This window comes from Lagopus leucura, unplaced genomic scaffold (genome assembly GCF_019238085.1).
Source record: "Lagopus leucura isolate 7727_CA_CO unplaced genomic scaffold, USGS_WTPT01 Super-Scaffold_100014, whole genome shotgun sequence".
In the NCBI taxonomy this organism is placed as follows: Eukaryota; Metazoa; Chordata; class Aves; order Galliformes; family Phasianidae; genus Lagopus; species Lagopus leucura.
In genome coordinates, this window is record NW_024962268.1 from 15,701,263 (window position 1) to 15,722,686 (window position 21,424).

Consider the following 21,424-nt stretch of genomic DNA (forward strand, 5'->3'; position numbering starts at 1 on the left):
ACTTTCTTCTTTATTTTTATGTTACCCATATATGTTTATGATGCATTAATTTAATTCTGAATTATTTAAGTGCCAGGTTTACTTCAGATTGCATTGTTTTGTTTTTAACTTACATTTTATTAAATGTTAGAATTAGCGTTATTTTATTTGAAAATACTCTATTTACAAGTTAAGTTAAAAATTTAAGTTGCAACAAAACAAAAGTAATCTTTTAAATGCCAAACCTAATTTAAATCAGATTTTTTTTTTTTTTTTTTAGTAAGTAGCGTTTCATATTTTTATAGTTTGAAAATACAAATATTCACCAAAAAGGTAAAAAGCAATATATTAAAGACCAAAAAAAAACGAAGAGTACTTACGGTCGGTAAGACTAGCAATCCCTGCAAGAGTAGTGATGGGAACATGAGGCATATCCCCATTCATCCTGAAGTTCTGGGATGGTAGTGCCTACACAGATATCTTAGTTCAGGTGCCAGCTATCATTACTTCCCATCTCCCAAGCACTGAAAAAAATGAAAAAGAAAAAAAACAACAAATTACAATGTTAGGTTTACTTTCAGCAATATAAATGAAGTGCAGGCCATAACCTCAGTTACATACTAAATAAAATTTGTCAAGAGTAGGTAGAACAATGTTAATGTAAACACTAAATGGCATAAAGCAGTCAAAAATCTGATGTCAAAAGCAAAGCCCTTCAGCAAAAACACTGCAAAATAAGGCAAGCAAAACATTTTATCGGGTTATACAGTACCGATACTCAATATCTGACTATTAGAAGTACAAAATATTAAAAGAAGTAATGAATTTTACATCTTATTTTGAAAGAAAATTGGTAGCAAAATTTCCATTGCATTTTACTACAGTGGTGAGCACATAATCCATAACCAGCTTAAGGGATGAGCTGCTACATTCACTTCTCAATTTTGGAAAAGAAACTATTTTTCATAGACTGGGTGGCTGCCAAAAATAAAATCAATAATATACAGACATAAAAATGAAAAAAAACTGTGAAAAATTCAAAATCTTAAGAGTATTTTCAAAGAAGTATCTACCTCAAAATTATTCTGAAAATCTCTGTGGCAGAACTATTGCTAGCAACTGTATATCTTTCAAAAAAGAAAGGCTTAATCCTACTAAAGAAGTTTGGTTATTTAGTGTAAAATGGTACAGTTTGCATTGCACAAATTTGTAAGTATTTGTTAACTGAGATCTCACTATGTAAAGATTCCAACTATAATGAAGTCTGCTTTAAAAAAAAAGTCAAAATCATTTCAGCTGCAGTTGCATAACAAAACTTACAAAGACAACACACCATGATCTACTATTATTACACTAATGAAATGAGAAAAATTGAGCATGGTGGTGTTTAAAGACAAACAAAATAAATTAGGGAAAAGCAACTTGATATAAATATATGTCTATCTACTATGGACAGTCACCTGTGTTGACAGTTTCTTAAATAGAAAGACCTCCATAAGTAGACTTTGTTTACTGTTGATGCTCTTACTCTTTTTATGTCATACCAACAGCAGTGTATCGGACAGTCTTACTAACAAATACATGGAGATTCCAAGCAAGAGATGAAAACACGATATGAAGTTGTCATGAACCATGGCAGTTAACTTTTCAGTTTCCCTACCTACACATAACTGATTAAAAAAAAAAAAAAAAAAAAAAAAAAAAAAGCCAACAATGAGGTTAAAGAGACTTATTTCATTTGCAGCACCTGCCACAATCTTATTATTACCAACAAGTTATATCTGTTTATTAAAAATATAGTTTATTAGAGGTGTGAAATCAAGCTAAAGAAATGGTTGCAGATGGATATACTGGATAGTTTGAATTTTTAGGTTATTCTGGTTTGCTTTAACTAGAAAGAAAAACAGCCTTTGTGAATAAAACAGCCTTTGTTCACCCAGTATAGTTTCAAATACGTACTTCAAACACCTGAAACTAACACCAACATATGCAGAATTTCAGTGGTTTCTTAGTTCCATAATAAAATTTTCTTTAAAGAACAAAACTACAACCTTACTTGTACCATGATGAGTCTGCAACAGCAAACCCACAAGTACTACTAATACTTATAGTATTTAGCCATGTCAATACTGTTGGAAATTCAGTGAGCAACACTGAAGCAAGAAAAAAAAAAAAATGTTATCACTTTCACCTCCTGATTGCCTGTATAAGGTGTAAACATCAGAGGCAGCCACTATCAGTAAGTGTTCTTTCCTGGCATTACTGCCACAATAATTGAATTAGATGAATGGGAAGAATTCATCCAGACCATTAAATCACAAACTTTCTCCATAGCTATGCAATTTAAAATGAGAACTGGTAAAGTAGCAAGATTAGGATGGTCAGTGGAGGAGGAAACTTCCATTCTAAGAGAGCTGAAGGAGTTAGTTTGTTTAGCTAACAAAACAAAGGTTAAGAGGGAATGTGGTTTCTTTCTAGCAGATAAATAAGGTTGAAAAGGAAGAATGCTAAAAAACAATGTTGATATAATAATAAACAGAGGCATGAATACTAGCAAGCAAGGTAGGTTATCAGAGCTGCCCACCAGCAAAGCAGCCACTTTCTGAAACAGCCTTCCCCTTGGAGAAGTAATAGACTTAATCAACATCTTTAATTTAAGATGGATCAAGCAGATGTTAGAGAAGGGACAGGATGTGGTTGCCTGCATCAGCAAGCAACTAAGCACGGTGACTCAAGAAGACACTTAGAGTGCTATGTTTTTGTAAGTATGATGATGTGAGTAAACAGAGCAGAGTAGGAAAAAAGACAAAAAAATTGGGGTTAAGTGATGATACTAATTTATACTACAAACATAACGTGAAGAAACTACATGGGAATATCTGAGTCCAAATATTGCATTTGTTATGTTAAGTGCAAAATTGAATCTTACACTTTTTTTTTTTTTTTGAATGGAAAAAAAAAAAAAAAAAAAAAGCTAAAAATCAATTCCAGAACTGGAGACTCGGGTCCATTGAAATTATAATTGCAATTTGTGGGAAAAAAAATGAGGAATGTTAGTAAAATCACTCATTTAGGGAATTTAAAATATCAATCAGTTAGGGTAGAAAAACTGACAACTCAAGAACAGGCTCTTGCCTTCAAACCACCAGAACATGCAAGGATTAATGGTTTGACAGATGGACATGGTTGTATTGTTGCTTTCTCTTCCATTCCTGAACAACAAGAAGTAAAAAGCAATAAATTGTAGCAACTCACTATTAGTCAAGGAGAATCAAAACGTATTAATTTTTAGATAGTACTTTACATTATCATCTTTGTAGAGTAGCTACTATTGAAGCTACAGAATTCCTACCTCCAGATTGAAAAAAAATGAAAGCATATTGTCTGAGTTACGGAAATTAATGAACTGCTGCATTATTTAGCTTCTAAACAATGAATAAGAGTGTAGCAGTTCAAACAGAGAAGTGCACATCCAATTTACATATACGCAGAGCACATCTTGCATGTTCAGAATACACTTAATTATTCTTGCTCTCTCCTGGAAACAGAGAATATGTAAAACTTATTCCAGGGAGAAAAAAACTGCAGAACCCAATGGAAGTGATACAAAGAACCCCTTAGTGAGGAAAAACAGTGAAAGGAAGACATATGTTAAGAATAATATAGGAAAAGACATCATCATAAGACATAGCAAAAAGTGCAGTCACGACAAGCATTAAAAGTGATATTAAAAGAAAAAGTTTATCCTATTAATAATGTTTTTTAACTACCCTTTTTAAGTATTACTTTAATATGTTGGTTTTTACCTTCATTTTTTGTCAGTTATATATATATCCTCCTTTACTGTAAAATAAACATTCCAAAGAAAATTTCTAACAGAAAGATAATTTTTTAAAGCTGATTGCTTATTTGTTCTTAAAAGGGATGATAAAGTTAATACCTGGTTGATAGAATAGTTCATAAATAGAAAATACTGACTGCCTTCAGTACTGACTGTGCTGCACTGAAGGGGGGTGGAGGGGTGGGAGTGGGAGAAAAAAGGGAGGGAGGGAGGGAGGGAGGAAAGAAACGAGCTGAGTTTGTTCTGTTTTCATTCTTATTTTTTTTCCTCTTCCCAAACACTGCACCATCTGACTTTCAAATAAAATTGCAGTACTCTGACTACTGATTACCACACATAAAGTTGAAATTCTGCATTTATTAAATGCTCCTCCTTGTTGAAATAGTTCTGATCTTCCTTAACAAAAATAAGGTTTTTTTCCATTGCTTAACTTTGTTCATGCATGAGCTTGTACACAGTAACACACATGTTCAGTAAGTCAGTACATACCGTCAGCTTTGTAACCAAACTCAGGATTCAGAAATTAAACATACATGCTAATATGTTTAAACATTTCATTCCTCATACTACAGCGTTTGCTTTAACTTTTAAACTAACTTTTCTTTAACTTTTAAATCTCTAGACTTAAAAATCAAAATAACAACAACAAAATACTTTTATATGACTGACCTAATATGCTCCTGAAAAGATTAAAATTAAATTGCAAGAATGACTATGGTATTACTTCTCTATTTTTTTAAATCATTCAACTAAAAAAAATATTTTAAACACATCACATTCCAATTAGTGCAATTATCAAATCTTTTAAATATTCTCACTCAAACTAAAAAGCAGTTTTTCATTTCTTATGGAGCTGAACAGTATTGGTATAACCACAGTACCATGATTAAAGCTGATGTCTGCAACTGCACCTCAAATTAAATCAGCACAACTCATGTATCAGCTATCTTTAATTTAAATGAGCAGTGAAGTTTTTCTTATCTTCACAAAATCATCAAATATACAATAAACCATAAATCGTTTAAACTTCCATATTTGGCAATAAATTGCTTTTCTCATTAGCTACTATGTTTATATGAATCTCTTCCAGCTGTCAGTCTGTAAAGTAGTGCCTAAGGAAAAAAATATCACTTCAGAAATGAAGCGAGCCAAAAGGATCATGAATTAACACCCTCTAATTCTCACTTGCACAAGACAGAGTCAGAATAAATAACAATGCATACCCACAAGAGGGCAGACTTTCGGCTTTCAAACCAGAGCTACAGTTTAATACAACTACACGAAGTCTGCTCCAAGTTTCCTGATATAATTCTTCCCCGATCAGTGCTTCATATTAAGAAACGAGTGAAGGTTCTTAGCACTAAATCTGTCTTTGGAAAGTCAGCATCAAAACTGAACAGTAATTAATCTGTAATTAATTCTATAATTTCACCTATGGAAGGGAAAAAAAGCGAGTAGGGGAAATTAAATTTGAAAATACATATGTGGAAATCCCAGAAGCAAAGAATCAGATGAAATTCAGTGTTCTAGTGAAAGCTGTGCTTGATTCATAAAATGATCAACTGGTGGAATGTGAGGGATGTTGATAAACCAAGTGAAAGACTAAAGATTTCCAAATCAGTGTAACAGTATCTTCCTAAAACAATTCCAGCAATAGCTCTTCAAATCACTAAATAACTACTACGAAAACAGCTGTAGGGACATGGAGTGTACTGAGCCAAGCGTAGGTTCTTCCTGGACATAGAACTATTTCAGCAAAAGCATTAAAGCGATCAGCTTCTTCCTCTGTGACTGCAACCACCATCCTTTGCTCTGATGCCTTGTGCAGCCCAAGTGTTACTAGCTACAACAACACCACTGTACGTGACAAGAAATACCAGTAAAGATGGAGGAACCATCAGCTCTACAAAATATCTGTGGATTCAAGGACAGGGTCCTTAGAGCAAGGGTGTATGTATAAGTTGTTTTTTTTTTACCAGGGTAAACGAACAAAAGACTTAATTGTGCTTTACATCTATAACCACCCTTCTTGGCATGGGAGGGAAGGGGAATTAACACAGTCAAACAAACAAAAATAATTACATCACCAAAAACCAGACAAAGTCATGAGGACAAATTCTGCAGGTAATCTGCAGCATCTGTGATCTACACCACATGAATGTATAGAAGGAAATGTTGACCATTCATTACCACCTTGCAATTAAAAAGAGTAAAAATTCATAAGAACAGTTTCCCGAAAAGAAGGAGCAAGTCCCCAGACAGTATTAGGACCTTTTCTGTTAAAGCCATTTCCTTCTTTTATACACAGGAAACTTTTCCCATTCGTTCATTTTAATTTACATAAAAATTAAAAAAAAAAAAACCAAAACCACACATTCAAAAAAAAAAAAAAAAAAAAAAAGCACACATACAAAGCATTCTACACCTCAAAGCAACAATTTAATATTTAATTCACACTTGTTCAAACTAAGAACTCTTGAAAGGGAGCAAATACTGAATCCTTCCTATATTAAAATTTAAACACTAATTAAAAGCCTATTCATTTGGCAAGATGATATTTCAAAAAAATTGTAGAAAAAACAAATTATATTTATGAAGTGTTGTGACGATCAACGTGTGAAGCCTATTGCAGCAAAATAAGAAAACAGAAGTTCTGCAAGCATTGATTTTCATGGAAAATGCCAAATGCACTGATCAAGCTTAATAACCAAGAACACTGCTCCATATTTCCTGCTATTCATTAGAGAAGTGAGGGAAGATGAGCCTTTTTGAAGACCAATTGCTGTTAGGTAGATCAGCTGTCTGAGAATTAAAAATCTAAGTGAATGGGACAAAAATCTTGCACCTGGATGCAAAACAAGATGCTACTGGCTACTCCATACGAGAGTACTCATGCAAGATAGAGTCTTGCTGATAATCCACACCTAACCCAATATCTGACATGCTTTAAAAACTGTTATAACAACAACAATAATAATAATAAATAAAAGTACAACATTTTTTTTCAGGCATAATTACTTGAAGAGCTATTAGACATGAAATATGTCAGTTACGTTCACCAGTTCTGCAAAACAAAGCAGCTGAAACTTTTTTAAGGAAGAATTCATTTATTTAGGGAGTTTAGCACTGGTCCTTTGATATCTTTTCAAACTCTATGAATATCCTCTTCAAGAGCCTCTCCCTTCATATGGAAGATTCAGACATCGCTGAGAGCTATTATTTTTGTCCTTCACAAGCAAACACAGAATTAAGATGTTAAAAAAACCACTTCTTTACTTGGAAGCACTCATGACATCAAGCATAGCTGAGAAATTTGCAAAGGGAAGATCTCAAAACACTTCAGTAGTTCATACATTTTATTTCCCTTCTACACCACATATTCCTCATGCAATTTTTATTGCAGCTAACAACACTTGTACTTGTTTAAGTGAGCATAGCACTTTCTTTTCCTCAGAAAATAAGCAACAGCTGATATTAGATACAGTTCATAGATGTGCATAACAGTAAGATAAATTGTTTCTGTAAGCCAGTACTATCCAAAGGAGAGTACTTTAGACTAGAGAACACATATTTGTTACTGAAATACTTGTGACAGAGAGAGGATGTACTTCAGTTGCTGCAAAAGTAATGCCTTCTGGTTATTTCCACGAGAACTACGACAGATACAAACAGCACAATAATGCTATTTGATAGAGAGAACTCTTAGCTAAAAAAACACTATTTTTCAACATCATCAATGCCATTATCTGCATTTTCACTACTGATGAACCGGCATGCTGTGCTTGTAAAAATCTGCACCAGCAGAGGTGACCCACTGCTGCTGTCACCACTGCTGAAATCCAGCACTCGCCGCCTCACTCTGTCAACATCCACTGTTCAGTCTCCACAAACACACAGTGGAAAGCTTAACGAAACACTGGTGGAAAGGTTCAGCCTCTACTGCCATTACCACCAGCACCTGCCTCAATGTTGTGGACCAACATCATAAAACAGGAGGTATCTTTCAGAGATGTCCCAGTAATAACTTGTTTTTTCAATCTTTTCCTAAACATCTCATTTGTTAGCTGGCCATAATGCTGCCCTTTTCTAAAAAATGCTGTGTACTTAGTTTATTTATATTTTACAGACTTTTATAGACTTTCTTTAATTATGCTGGATATTCAACCTGGAATGGTTGACAACAAAGCAATCAAAACTAACTTAACTAACTTAATTAAGGAGTTTTTTCTAACTTCTATTCTTAAATTTCTGTCCTTGAATTACCTCAGATGATTCAAAGACTTTACTAAACAATACTGGGGAGCAATAAGCCTGCTGAGGCAGTAGTTAATTTTGCACAAGTTTTGCAGTCTGTTTATTTTTGCCTCTTTTTCAGATTTAGAAAACAAAATACCTATGAACTTTTTACGCACTAAGAAAACAGCTGTACAACTATAATATTCTTTACACAACCACAACATCAACAGAAAGAAATATTTATAAATATACTTAGTGTAGTACATTTCAGAAGTAACTCACTGTTTTCATACTGGAATTAATACTGATCGTTAACATATTCTCCTTTTGCCCCAATACTCATCTTGTTACCTATTCTTCCGCTCAAGCTCCATACATATCTAGGATAGATGTTCTACAACACTGGGGATGGTAGGATGACTTTTATTTTTGAAGTGGTATGATAGTTACCTTCACTGTCTTTGAAACTTCCACCCCTTGTAAAAGTATAACTGGAATGCACCGAGACTTTCAAAAATTCTTTGAGTGTGGCACTTACAGAGAAACAAATGCAATGACCATTTGGCAAAAGATGATTAAACAAATCGGTATTTTTGCTAATTATGTGCAGAACAAAGCAAAACAAAACAAAAATCAACAGGACAGTGCAATTACTAGTAAAGCAAATAGCTTTTATAGCTATACAGTATTCACAATGCAAAATTTGCTGTTTGATTCATTTTACAAGGGGTATATTCCTCATCTAACATACAGATTAAAAAAATGGAAACTAAGAAAAAATACATTTTCTAACATTTAAAACAAATCACAAAAATGTCCGTGGAATTTAATATTTTAATTAAAATTGCTAACATATTGCAAAAACACATCACTCTGAAAGACTGAACACAAGAGCAAAAGTAACCTTCTGAAAAAACAAATGCAATGTTAGCATTTAATAAATAAAATAAATGTATTAAGACTTCAAACATGTGCTGGGTACTGCACTTGGGCACAACAACCCCAGGCAATGCTAAAGGTTTGGGGCAGAGTTGCCAGAAGACAGTGTAGAAGAAATGGAGCTGGGGGTGCTTGTCAGCTCTTGGCTATCCATGAGCCAGTGGCATGCTCAGGTGGCCAAGAAGGTCAATGGCATCCTAGCTTATAAAATAAATGGTGCAGCCAGCAGGAGCAGGGAGGTGATCATCCCTTGTAGTCAGCTCTGGTGAGGCCACACCTCAAGTACTGTGTCCAGTTTTGGGCCCCTCACTGCAAGAAAGACATTGAGGCCCTGGAACGTGTTCAGAAAAGAGCAACAAAGCTGGTGAGGGGTCTGGAGCACAAGGGAGTGGTTGAAGGAACTGGGATTATTCAGTCTGGATGAAGCTCAGGGGGGACTCTACTATTCTCTACAATTACCTAAAAGGATGTTGTGACAAGGGTGAGGTTCTTCCATGTAATTAGCAATAGGACTAGTGGGGATGGCCTCCAGTTGCACCAGGTAAGGTTCAGGTTGGATATTAGGAAATTTTTTTTCTCTGAAAGAGTGGTCAGGAGTGGAACAGACAGCCCCAGAGAGGTGGTTAGATTTTGAGGGACATGGTTTAGTGGGAAAACATGGTGGTAGGTGGATGGCTGGACTCGATAATGTTGAAGGTCTTTTCCAAACTTGGTGATTCCATGACTATCAAATTTCATCTCAATAACTGACTTTGATGTTCATATTGTAAAGTTGATTATTATACATAAACTTTTTCTGGCACATACTACCCAATTTACCAAGCCTAAAAATGTAAAGCTCCATGACTGTGATAACAAAAGGCTGGTTAGTGTCAGGACGTTTTTCTTTTCCCTCCAAGAATAAAAGCAAAAACCAAACCAGAACCCTCCAGAGGTTGTCAACAAGCATGTAAAACAATAATCACTGGTCAGCCAAGATACCCTTTTTTTTCCAGCTGTGCAGACAGTGTAGTGACTAAATGCTTCTCTTCATAGAAACACGATGGTAGCCTAAACTTTTGGAGCTCAGTGAACTCAAAGACATAGCAGAGAAAACAAATGAAGACTACAGTTGGGAAAGCACATACATATTCGAAGTTATTAGTGTTCCCTGATGCATGCACGTAGACCTGTTCTGTTGAAGTTACTGTTAAATCAAGCAGATGATTACCAGCTCACCAGGAACACCTGGAGCTAGATAGTAACAAACTATCTTTCAAGAGGTAGGAATATTATTATATTAGGGTATGGCCTTTGTCAGTGTTAGGAAGGATTCGAGAAGTTCCTTAGGAAAGTGTCCTACATCCCACTGAAATTCAACTGCTATGCTCGTTTTCTTACATCTGCAGCTCAAAGGTGATAGAAGCTTCTAAAGTTCACAAACAATGCTGAAAGGAGGGATGCAGTTCCAAGAAAAAAAAATTCTCTAAAGCAATGTCTCTTTCACCTTTCTGATCACCTCTGTATCCTAGTCTCAATAGGCTGTAGATATCACAAATCTCAAAACAAAGAGATCAATTGTGGCATTTATCTCCAAGCTGGTCACAGGCTATGCACTCTTCAGTCAAGTTTATACTTTCTAACTTCCATATTTTCCTAAATTTACAATGTCACAGCATAAACAAATACTCCATCTGTAAATATCAGGTGGCATCTGAAAATTACAATGCTCACACGCAAAAATATATGGGGACTTTCGACGTCTCACCTCAACATGTCACAGCTCTCAGCTCAGCTCCACTGGGTATGGCAGGAATAATTTTACAAGTTATCAAGTTTAGCAGCAGTACAAAAGAACACAGAGTAGTTGTCAAGAGCAAAAGCATATCTGCAGAAGTAAAAACGTGCAGCAAAATAACAACTAAATGTTTGTCTGGATAGGACTATCACATCCTAGCTAGTACTGAACAAGCATAAGAAAGAATACTATTATGAAGAAAATCTCCTTATCCATAGAAATTCCTGAAGACACTAATCTGATGTATTTATTTGTTCATAAAAGAGATTCAACTACCCCAAAATAGTCTGGAAATTTTCTTCAAACTTAAATAGTGCTCATTTGATGAAACTTAATTTTTTACTTTACTTTACAGTAAAGTAAAAACAATTGAATTCAAACAATTCATTTTGAATGAAAACATAAACTCTGTTCTTAATGCAGTCCAACTAATCCACTTTAAAATAATTTATTGCGTTAATTTACATTAGAAGACTTCTTAAGAGTCTTGATGAAGACAAGGCTTGTGTAATGCCTTTACTTTTTGGACAAAATTAATTTATACATCTTCAAATAGATCAGCCGAATAAAAACATATCGCTTATCTGTGATCTATTTTCAACTAGAAAAAATGTAAGCTCCACACTGTGGACTGTAACCATAACTTCTATAACTTCTACTGTTAATGTTAACAGGATAAAAATGCACAGAACAAATAGAAGATTCACTGTGACTTTTCAGCATTGAATCACTATTAATCTTGAGGGGAAAAAGTGTCAAAACCAAGGCATGTCACTGGAGACCAAGTAAAACACAGGTCATACAGATTAGACTGCAGGTTTTCCATAGTAAATGCACTTCATTTTTATTTTTTTCTCCACATACAAGAGCAATGCATAGCCATAACACAGGGCACACAAAATAATTGAGAAACTACCCCTCTGAGGAACTGTGCTAAAAGTATAAGCGCTGATGCCAAGCATATGCTGCTTCAAAAGTAATGCCTCGTATTTTATGATGTTGGTTCACAGTGTCAGAGGCAGATGTTGGCAGTAGAGGCTGAACCTTTCCATCACTATCCCATTCCATTTTGTTGCTGTGTGACAGATGACAGCAGATGGGCTGCCTGGCAGAAAGCCATGTGACATGGAAGAACGGATGAAGCAAAGGTGTGTCACTGAATTCCTCCATAAGAAAAAAACGGTACCCACTGATATTCACTGACACTTGCTGAATGTTTACAGAGACTAAACAGTGAATGTGAGCACAGTGAAGTGCGGGTGCTGTATTTCAGTAATGGCAACAAGAATATGAAAGAAAAGCCATGTTCTGAATGATCATGCACAGCACAAAATGGAAAGCATTTTTAGGTGTCTTAAAGAATAACAGGCAACCTTACTGTTTTCTGACCTGTCTCCTCCCTACTCTGAATGCTTACTATTTTCACTGTGTCCATAATGTATGCATTAATCTCCTTCCTCCAAAATGTGGTCTGCATTCAAGCAGGTATTTCTGCAGAGCTCTCCTTTTCAGTACACAACATGAGGAACAGCAGAAAACAAGTCACCTAAACTTGACAAGACTAAAAATTATCATCAAGCTATGTTGTAACTACTCTTCACTACATTAAATGCCTTTCAGTACCAAGTAGGTACATTGTCAATGCCAATAAACATTACAAAAGCACTGCATATACTTGTTCTTCCTTCACTCTCTTCTCCCTGTCCCATTAAAACCCCTGAATGGAAAAGAAGGAATAAATAACTACTAGTGTGTTCACAAATCCTCAAGTTTGTATATGTTTTTCTAAAAAAAATCAGGGTATTGTTGAGGTTGGAAGAGAATTCTGGGGCCACCTTGTTCAATCAACTGCTCAAGAAAGGACTCCAAGAGTACGCTGTCTAGACACTTGGAAAAAAAATAAAAATTAAATTATTAAATTTGTATAGAACAATAATGCAGTTGAATAGACTACATAATTTATTTTCTTGAGCAGTAATCCTCATGTATGATACATAGCAACCTGACTTTCTCAGTAACAACATAAATCTAGAGACAATTCAGCCACTTAGACAACATATTTGATAAAAGTAAGGAAGGAAGTATTTTCTAAAATCTAAGGCTACATATTCCAAAGATGAAATATGTAAATAAAACATTGAGGAATATCAGGTGCAACTTAATATTTTCAGCAATTCCAGAATACTGTTTTATTTTCCCACAGTAGAAGAACAAGTATGCTCCCTAAAGTTCATCACTAATCCATAAAAAGCAAATCCATATGGAAAACAAGATAATACGCATTATCACAGAAACAAAGAATGCCCTGAGCTTCTTTATGAACAGTAAGAGAAACGAAAAGCTAAAGTAAGATTAGATTGAATCATTTCCAATAAAGCTGCGCTGCTGGATAAAAATCTGTAAGATCTTCCCTTTTCAGGTAATCTTTCTCCAAGATCACAAACTATAATGCCTTTGATCTGCTGAACATTATTAGCATTATTAGCAGAGAATGTATAGATTCTCATACAAATGATTTGCTTCTGAAGTCAAAATTTAACAAAATGTTTTGGTCAGTTGCCCAATTCTTTCAAAGTAACTTTTATAGTGTGAGAGTGACACACCTGATTTTTTTGGCTTGTTTGTTTCAAAACAACGGTCACAACCCTTGCATATAATTTAAAAATGCATATGGCTGCTCATAACAACCATCTGGCTTCCCTCAATTCAATTCAGCCTGCCAGGAAGACTTTGCAAGTCAGCATCTTCTCCTCAAGGTGTTGTTCCTTCAAAGCCTGTCCTACGACTAAAAAATAAAACAAAACAGCACAGAAATAAAATTAGCTTTTTAAAATACTGGCTCTCAGAAATGCTGTTACCAGACTTTGGTACTTCTCAGAAAAAACAAAGTCCTTTGGAATCACCCTTTTGCATAGATTTTGAAACTTGATGGGAAAGGAACTAGGGCTTGCTATATTCCTTGAGCTTTCTCCAAGGTCCTCGTTTCAGGAGTTTTGGTATTCAGCCTTCATAAAGCATCCAACGCCCCATATAAATTATATTTCACAAACAATATTATATGAGATGCGCACTTTTGGAAAGCTGTAAAAAATCACTGCCACAAAATTTCCATTATGTTTTTCTATCTCTTTAGAGGTAAATTTAACAAGAAATACTTCACTGCTCATTAATACATGATAGACAGAAAGGTATTTTAATATTAAAGCAAAGTTAAATTCCACTACATATCATACAAAAATAAAGTTTAGCTGGTAGCCAATTCAGGGGGATAATTTGAGGAAACTGGACACATTCACAGCACAAGTCTACAGACTGATAGCTTTCTCTGTAGTCACCTAGGGCATGGCTCAATTTTAAACAGCATTTAGCAGAACTATTTTTCCCCTCCAGATTAAGATTGAAAACAGAAGACAATAAGTTACAGGTACATTTACAGATGGTTTTACGAGTAAAGGCATTGTATCAGTAAGTACAAAAGTTGGAGAGCATAGCCACTTACAGTGCAGAATTTTTATGAAAAGTTAAGCTCCAACGACATATAACAAAATCAAAGATACAGTTCAAAGGCAAGCAACTCTCTTTGGTTTCCATGGTATGTCAGTATCACTTTTTATAATCATGTCTTGTCCTCTCAGAATTGATACATCTACTTTCACACTGAGATCCAGAAAAAGCCTAAGTCCAGTTTCTCATCACCATGTCTGTTCCTTAGTATGAAGTGACAACTCAAACTGCATAAGGATAGTAGTGTATGGTCTTTAAGCTCAAAGCAATGCTCTTACATGGGAGAAAGTTGCCTTCACAATTTCCAGTAACACAAGGAAGATATTTTAGATGGTTTAAATCAAAATTCTGTTAATAAACTTGCTCTAGATGCCACTGAACCAGAAGAATCCAGTGGAAATTGATGGTCAGTGGCAATTCAGTTAGTGGTTTGTATCTTTGCAATGCACATTTAGTCTCAAAGCAGAAACACTGAAAAAATGAGCACATAATAACTTTGAATAATTGGTGGCTTTCCAAGGAAAAAGAAGGGTGAAAAAAATACTTTTAATTAATAAAATTAGCAGATATGAAAAAATACCGTTAAAAATTGTCATATGCCACAAGGCTTCTTATTTTTCCTAATGTAAGTAAAAAGTTGGTGAAGTATCTAAGCAATAAATTGCCATTTCTAAAGAACATGTGAAGCAAGAAGCATTTCCTGGCAAAAAAAATATACGTGAAAGGTAAGATACTGAAATCAGAAAGTGATGCTACAAAAAAATTCTATAATAGATAGCTAACACTTGACAGCTGTAATGACCTGCACAACATGAGTAAATGTTCTGTCTTCAGAGAATTTGTCCTGATTTGAGCCAAAATAGTTAATAGCACACTGATGTTAGAGTAATGGGAGCACATCCATAGCTAGGCTAGTCAGTGGGGAAGAGCCATTGCCTTAAAAGTGCAGTGGCAGGAAGTGGGGGCGAAGGACAGGGTTGAGTAAGAGGCTATTCCATATCATGTGACCAGAAAGCTGTGGGAAGTCTGGGGGACTTTGTGCATGAGTTGGCACTGGGGTGGAAGTGGAAGCTGTGGAGGGGAGAGACATAATCTGGTATTTGTGTTTGACATTGCAGTCATCTTCGTACTTCAGATACCATATCTTGGAAATGATTAATAATAAATGATTAATTTCTAGTCTTCATTTTGTCTCTCTGAGAAGCCAGGCTACGGGGACACAAACAGGAATGTAGAATGTTCAAACCAGCATGTTCCTACTGCTATGCCTACTGAATGTATTTCAGGTTTTGTTTACAGTTAAACAGCTATATATAAATAATCCCCACAGATCTTCCCCAAGCCTGGATAGTTACGAGTGGCAGGGAGAGTGGGATGGTATAGAAGGAAACCTGGAACAGTGGGCATCTCCAGATTTGGAACTTCATGTCTGAAAAACAGCAGAATCTTGAGAAACTAGGGAAATATTTGGAGAAGGTGTGCTGTCATCACGGCAATTCTTGAGAGCCACAAATCACTGCAAAGATCCAGTACACCTGGAATTGACTGCTCTATGAGTTGAAACAGCTCTACCACTTGCCATAGGCTGATCCAGAAGGCACTGGAACAGGGGCAGAGACCCTCGGTTGCTGGCAGGCCATGAGGCTGTTATATTGCTGCTGGGCATCAGTCAGCAGGTGGCAAGCAACTGCATTGCAGCTATCACTGTGGTTTTGTTTCCATTTTCCTCTTCTGTCTCAGTAAATAGTTTTTATCTTAACACACAAGTTTTATTTTGTTTCCAGTTCCCTCCTCATCCCTCTTTGGGGTGGGTGGGTGGGAAGTGACCAAATGGCTGTGTGGTGTTTAGCTGCTTACCTAGTTCAACCACAACAGAATTATATCAAAGAGAAGAAATCAGAGAATGGTAGGTTTAGAAGGACCCTCTGGAGATGAAGAACTGAAAGTGGGCTGCTAATGCGTTTGCAGTCCAGAAAGCCAGTTGCATGTTGGGCTGCATAAGAAGCCAGTCAAGGGAGGTGACTGTACTCCTCTACTTCACTCCCATGTACTGGAGCATCATGTTCAGCTCTGAGGCTTTCTGCACAAAAAGTATATGGACTTTTTGGAGCAGGTCAAGAAGACATGATGCACCTCTCCCTATGCATATGGGTTGTTCAGCCTGGAGAAGGATCTGGGGAGACTTCATTACAGCCTTCCAGTACTTAAAGGGGGCCTACAATAAGGCTAGGAAAGAGACTGTTCATCAGGTACTGTAGTGATAAGAGAAGAAGTAATGGTTAAATATTAAAAGAGGGTAGAATTAAATTAAGTATTAGGAAGAAATTCTTCACCATGAAGGCAGTGAAGCCCTGAAACAGGGTGCAAGGAACAGACTGTGGCTGTCCCATCTCTTGAAGTGGCCAGATTAGATGGGAACAGGCCAACATGATCCAGTAGAAGGAGGCCCTGCCCATGGTATGGGGTTGGAGCAGAAATAGCAGAAAGGTCTCCATGATTATCTGAATTTTACATCATCACTAGAGCAGAGCTATTTCTCCCTTATTACCACGTTTTATTTTCAAATATCATCCAAAACATGAGCTGCTTCAAGTAAAGTGACTGAGTTACTAAGCACAAGTAGCTACAGTATAAATTTGAGATCTGTGACAAGACAAAATGATACTGCATGTCTGCAAAGAACAGTAATTATTTTGTTAATTTTAATGTAAAACATTATTTATTTTTAATGCTAAGCCTGCATAAAACTGTCAAAGAAAATTAGTATACATAGATTCCTGTTAGAGAATAAATACATTAAAAATTAATATTAAGGGGAAAAAAAAGATAAAAAGAACATGTATACTATGTTTATATACATATATTGGGCTGTGCATACACATTAGCCTATATATAGCCAGTATTAGCTACACAAATCCTGGCATTTGAATTTTCAAGTGGCAACTATGACATCTGAGAAAAAACTAGACAAACATACATAAAAAGTTTTTCAAGTCTATCAAAGGTTGAAAGTGCTGAATTTATGTAATACCTGTAGACAATGCAGAAAAAACAGACAAACACCTACAAACAACAACGCATGTAGAAGAGTATTTCAGAAGCTTTCAAGTGCTAAACATATAAAGGATAACTATTTTTCAACCATTTTACATTTTATTTACCGTAAGTGACTAGGATTTGGTGGCATTCAACCAACAGTTTTGAAGGGATTGAAGATCAAACTACAAATTGAGAAGACGTTCAAAAACACATCTCTCAAGGGATGTATAGAAGGTACAAGCATACAGCTCTTTCAGTAAGGCACTAGATGTGGTTTATACACCAGTAAACTACTAAGTCCTAATTTTGATATCTGAAAAAGCAGTGTATATGCCCACTAAAAACTAATAAACACACAGCTATGAAACTGAGAAACCAAATTCCACAGTTCATAAAGACTTAAAACTATGACTGTTAAAATAATTATGTAAACATGATAACTATGTGTACAGATGGTGATTGTGAATAAGTAATTTACATACAACCTATTTGTTGTTTCTAGAGTAAGGAAAGAGATTTAGCAATAGTCTGGTGACCAAAGGAAAGAAGGCAAATAAATTATAATGTGATTACAGCACAAAAACTAAAGCAATGAGAAGAAAATGATCAGATCTTTACACAGAAGATTATCAGGTACTTGACAATGCTTTTAAAGGTGTTATCAAAATCTGTGACACACTGTTTCCTTATCTGGTTTTAACTACACCATTCAGTATTAAATGTCTTTCCCAAACTAGACAACTAGCTAAATGACAGCTGAAGAGCAGTACAAAAGAATAACAGTAAATCAGGAAGAATCATATGTAATTTACACCAACTAATGATCAAGGGAATAAAGTCAGGATATAGCCTGCTCTTCATTGCTAATATCTTGCAAAGACTCTTTTTCATGGTCCAGTATTAAAGGGCACAGAACTTTCCAGGTTGCCTTTAACTAGAACAACTGACTACAAAATAAGGAAAGAGACATCACTATGAAATATCTAAAGACAAAAAAAAACAAAAACAAAACAAACAAAAAAAAAAACAACACATTTTTCCTCTCATTAGTAGTTCATTCTCACTCTGCATAAGATTTAAAAATCATAGTTCCTTAGTTTAATAAGTTGGTAAGATCACATTTTTATATATTTTACATCAACTTACTGAAAGAAATGACACAGCAACAGAAGTTACACATCTACTAGGACTACCAAGAAAACTTCACAAACACATACTAAATGTGTCTGCAAATTTCTAGTGTATAGTTATATCTTAATAAACTATATGACTTGGGTGTCCTGATGGACAACAGGTTGGCTATGAGCCAGCAGTGTGCCCCTGTATTCAAGAAAGCCAGTGGCATCCAGGAGTGCATTAAAAAGATCACCTCCCTCAGCCTGCTGACCTCTCAACATGCTCCTCCCACATCTACTTTGCCCTGGTGAGACAACATCCGGAGTACTGTATTCTGGTCTCCCCGGTTTAAGAAAGTCAGTGAACTTCTGCAGAGAGTCCAGCAGAGGGCTACAGAGATGATGATAGGCCTCAGAACTCCCTTCTGAGGAAAGGCTGAGAGACCTGGGGCTGTTCAGCCCGGACGAGAAGACAAAGTGGATCTCATCAATAGTTATAAATATCTAAAAGGCAAGTGTCCAGGGGATGGGGTCAGGCTGTTTTTGGTAGCATTCGACAATAGGACAAGGGGCAATGAGCACAACAAACTGGTACACAGGAAGTTCCATCTGAACATGAGGAAAAAAATTATTTACTCTGAGCACAGGAACAGGCTGCCCCTAAGAAGCTGTGGAGTTTCCTTCTCTGGAGATACTCAGAACCTGCTTGGGCACTGCTCTGTACAAGCTACTGTAGGGAACCTGCTTTAGCAGGGGGTCGGATTAGATGATATCCAGAAGTTCCTTCCAACCCCCGTGATGATTCTGCAATTGTTATAAACAGTCATTAGTTGCTGTTCATGTTTTACAACTGTCCTCTATGAAGGACATGTTTTCCTGTCTCAAAATAAGTTCTCTCTGTTCTCTTACTCCTGAGTCAGTGATTCATCTGCTGGGTTAAGATCTTCTTAATTGAAAACTTCACATTGAAGTATCAGTTGTTTGAGAAATTGACTACTCACTTGTCAAGAAAAATTTCACAATCAGTACCTGCAACCAGAAACTCTGTATACCTTGCTCTGCTGAAATTATCATATGGCACATTTGTTGCACAGTGTGTTACTCATACAGGAAAGCAAGAAGTAGGAAGGAAAAGGACAGCTAGATTAGGAAAGGGTAAAAAGGTATCAAATCTTACAGATCTCAGGCTTTGTTCTCTTTGTTCTCCATCTTATTTTGTATACCTTCCACTAAATTTCTATAACCAATATCCGCTCAGCTCTGAAATAAATAAATAAATAAATAAATAAATAAATAAATAAATAGTACTGTCAACAGGACAGTGCTGTAGAATAAAAAATGATGAAACAAATTGAAATTGTACATTGATTGAACTTAGGTTCTTCTTCTGAGAAGGATATGCACAGTATCACCATAATTTCTTAGAGAAATTGCAGAAATTGAAATATATTTTTCCTTGACTATTAAACCAAAACCAAACTGAAATGTTAAAGTTAACTTTAAGATTGTATTTCAGTCATCCGCCTTTACTAAAGCAACATAAACTTCAAGCATGAAATTATGAAATTTACTTTTGTACTGTATAATAAGGATTTTCCAAGAATTTATAAGGAGAGAAAAAGGATAATGAGTGATGACAGCAGTGTAGCAATATTAGGCAGTGCAAAAGATCATGGTGAACAGTGCTGCAGCATGGACTAGGCTATGTTCAGAACAGCCTAGGATGCTGTGAGGGTACTGCTGGCTACATGCTTTTGGGACAATAAATTCAATATTTCCATGTTGTGTGCTAAAGATGCATGAAAATCATACTCACACTTTCAAAAATGTTTTTTCAACTTGCATTTAAAAGGTCTGCATTACAAAACTGAAAATATATATATAGAGAGAGAGAGCTAGAATAAGTGAAATGACATTCCCTTTATATAAGTTGATAACTTTAGATGTTCTCTTAACTTACAGCACAGGACGATTTATGATGGAGTGGCAGAAGGTTTCACCCATACATTAACACTTTATACCAGCACTTAAACTGGAGTTTGTGTCCCACTGTATCTGTATCCTGACTACAGAAGAATAGAAGCTTATCGCATCTCCCTCATATCATATTTACACATGTTTTTCATAGTCAATGGCTTCATTTTGCAGGAAGATAAATTGAAAAAAAAAAAATTTCTAGGGACCCAAAGGTCCTGTGACTCCTCAGACTAAGTAATTCACCTGAACAGAAGCTTATGGAGGTTCAACTTCCAGCCAACAAGTTAGATACCTCATCTAAATTGCTGAAAGTTTTGTCTCTCCTGTGAATTTAAAAACAATCAACAATTAAAAAAACCCCAACCCTCAAACCTAAGAGCTAAAGAAAGAAACTGTTGGAATAGTTAACATTCTAAATGGTCAAAACAAATCTTTCACAGAAAGAAAGCACTCAGTGTGTGAAACAGAATCTCTCTGCAACTAAACGACTCTTCCTGAGAAAATTCTTGAGAAACACAGTTTAAAACACTGTTACGACACCAGTTCACACTTTCTAATGTAGGAGTTGGTGAATAGCCTCAAACTGCCTTGACTTCACTGTTGATTAAGATGGTTTTTAGTGGCTACAGAACTGATTATAGAAACAGAATAGGGTATAAGGAGATAATGATGATTCTGTACAGGATGGTGCACGTGCCAATTATTATTAATTTTTAATTTAGCTTAAGTTAACAGGAAGGAAACATCATGATTTCAGTATTACTTTCCCAACTGTTCTGCAACCCAACATTAGGTAAAACTAAAATATGCAAATAAACAAAGTTTACCAAACATGCACAATCTAAACGTGCTTTACTTAACTACACTGAATTCTTTGATGGTCAAGAAGTACAGGGGGAAAAAAAAACACACTTCTTCGCAGATACAGCTAGCAGGTCATCAAAATACACCACTTCATAGGCTGAAGTAAGCCTAATAAAAAGGTCCCTACAAAAGTAACATCCTCTAAGCAGCTAC

General features: G+C 35.7%; 1 protein-coding gene across 1 annotated transcript in view; it reads right to left on the reverse strand.

The window, feature by feature from the left end:
* NIPBL (NIPBL cohesin loading factor) overlaps nt 1-21,424 on the reverse strand; it is a 147,826-nt gene that overhangs the window by 96,827 nt on the left and 29,575 nt on the right. The window contains exon 2 of the mRNA XM_042875527.1: nt 360-503. Within this exon, the coding sequence (XP_042731461.1) occupies nt 360-423 (64 nt within the window). The 5' untranslated portion in view covers nt 424-503. The remainder of the gene's footprint in view (nt 1-359; nt 504-21,424) is intronic.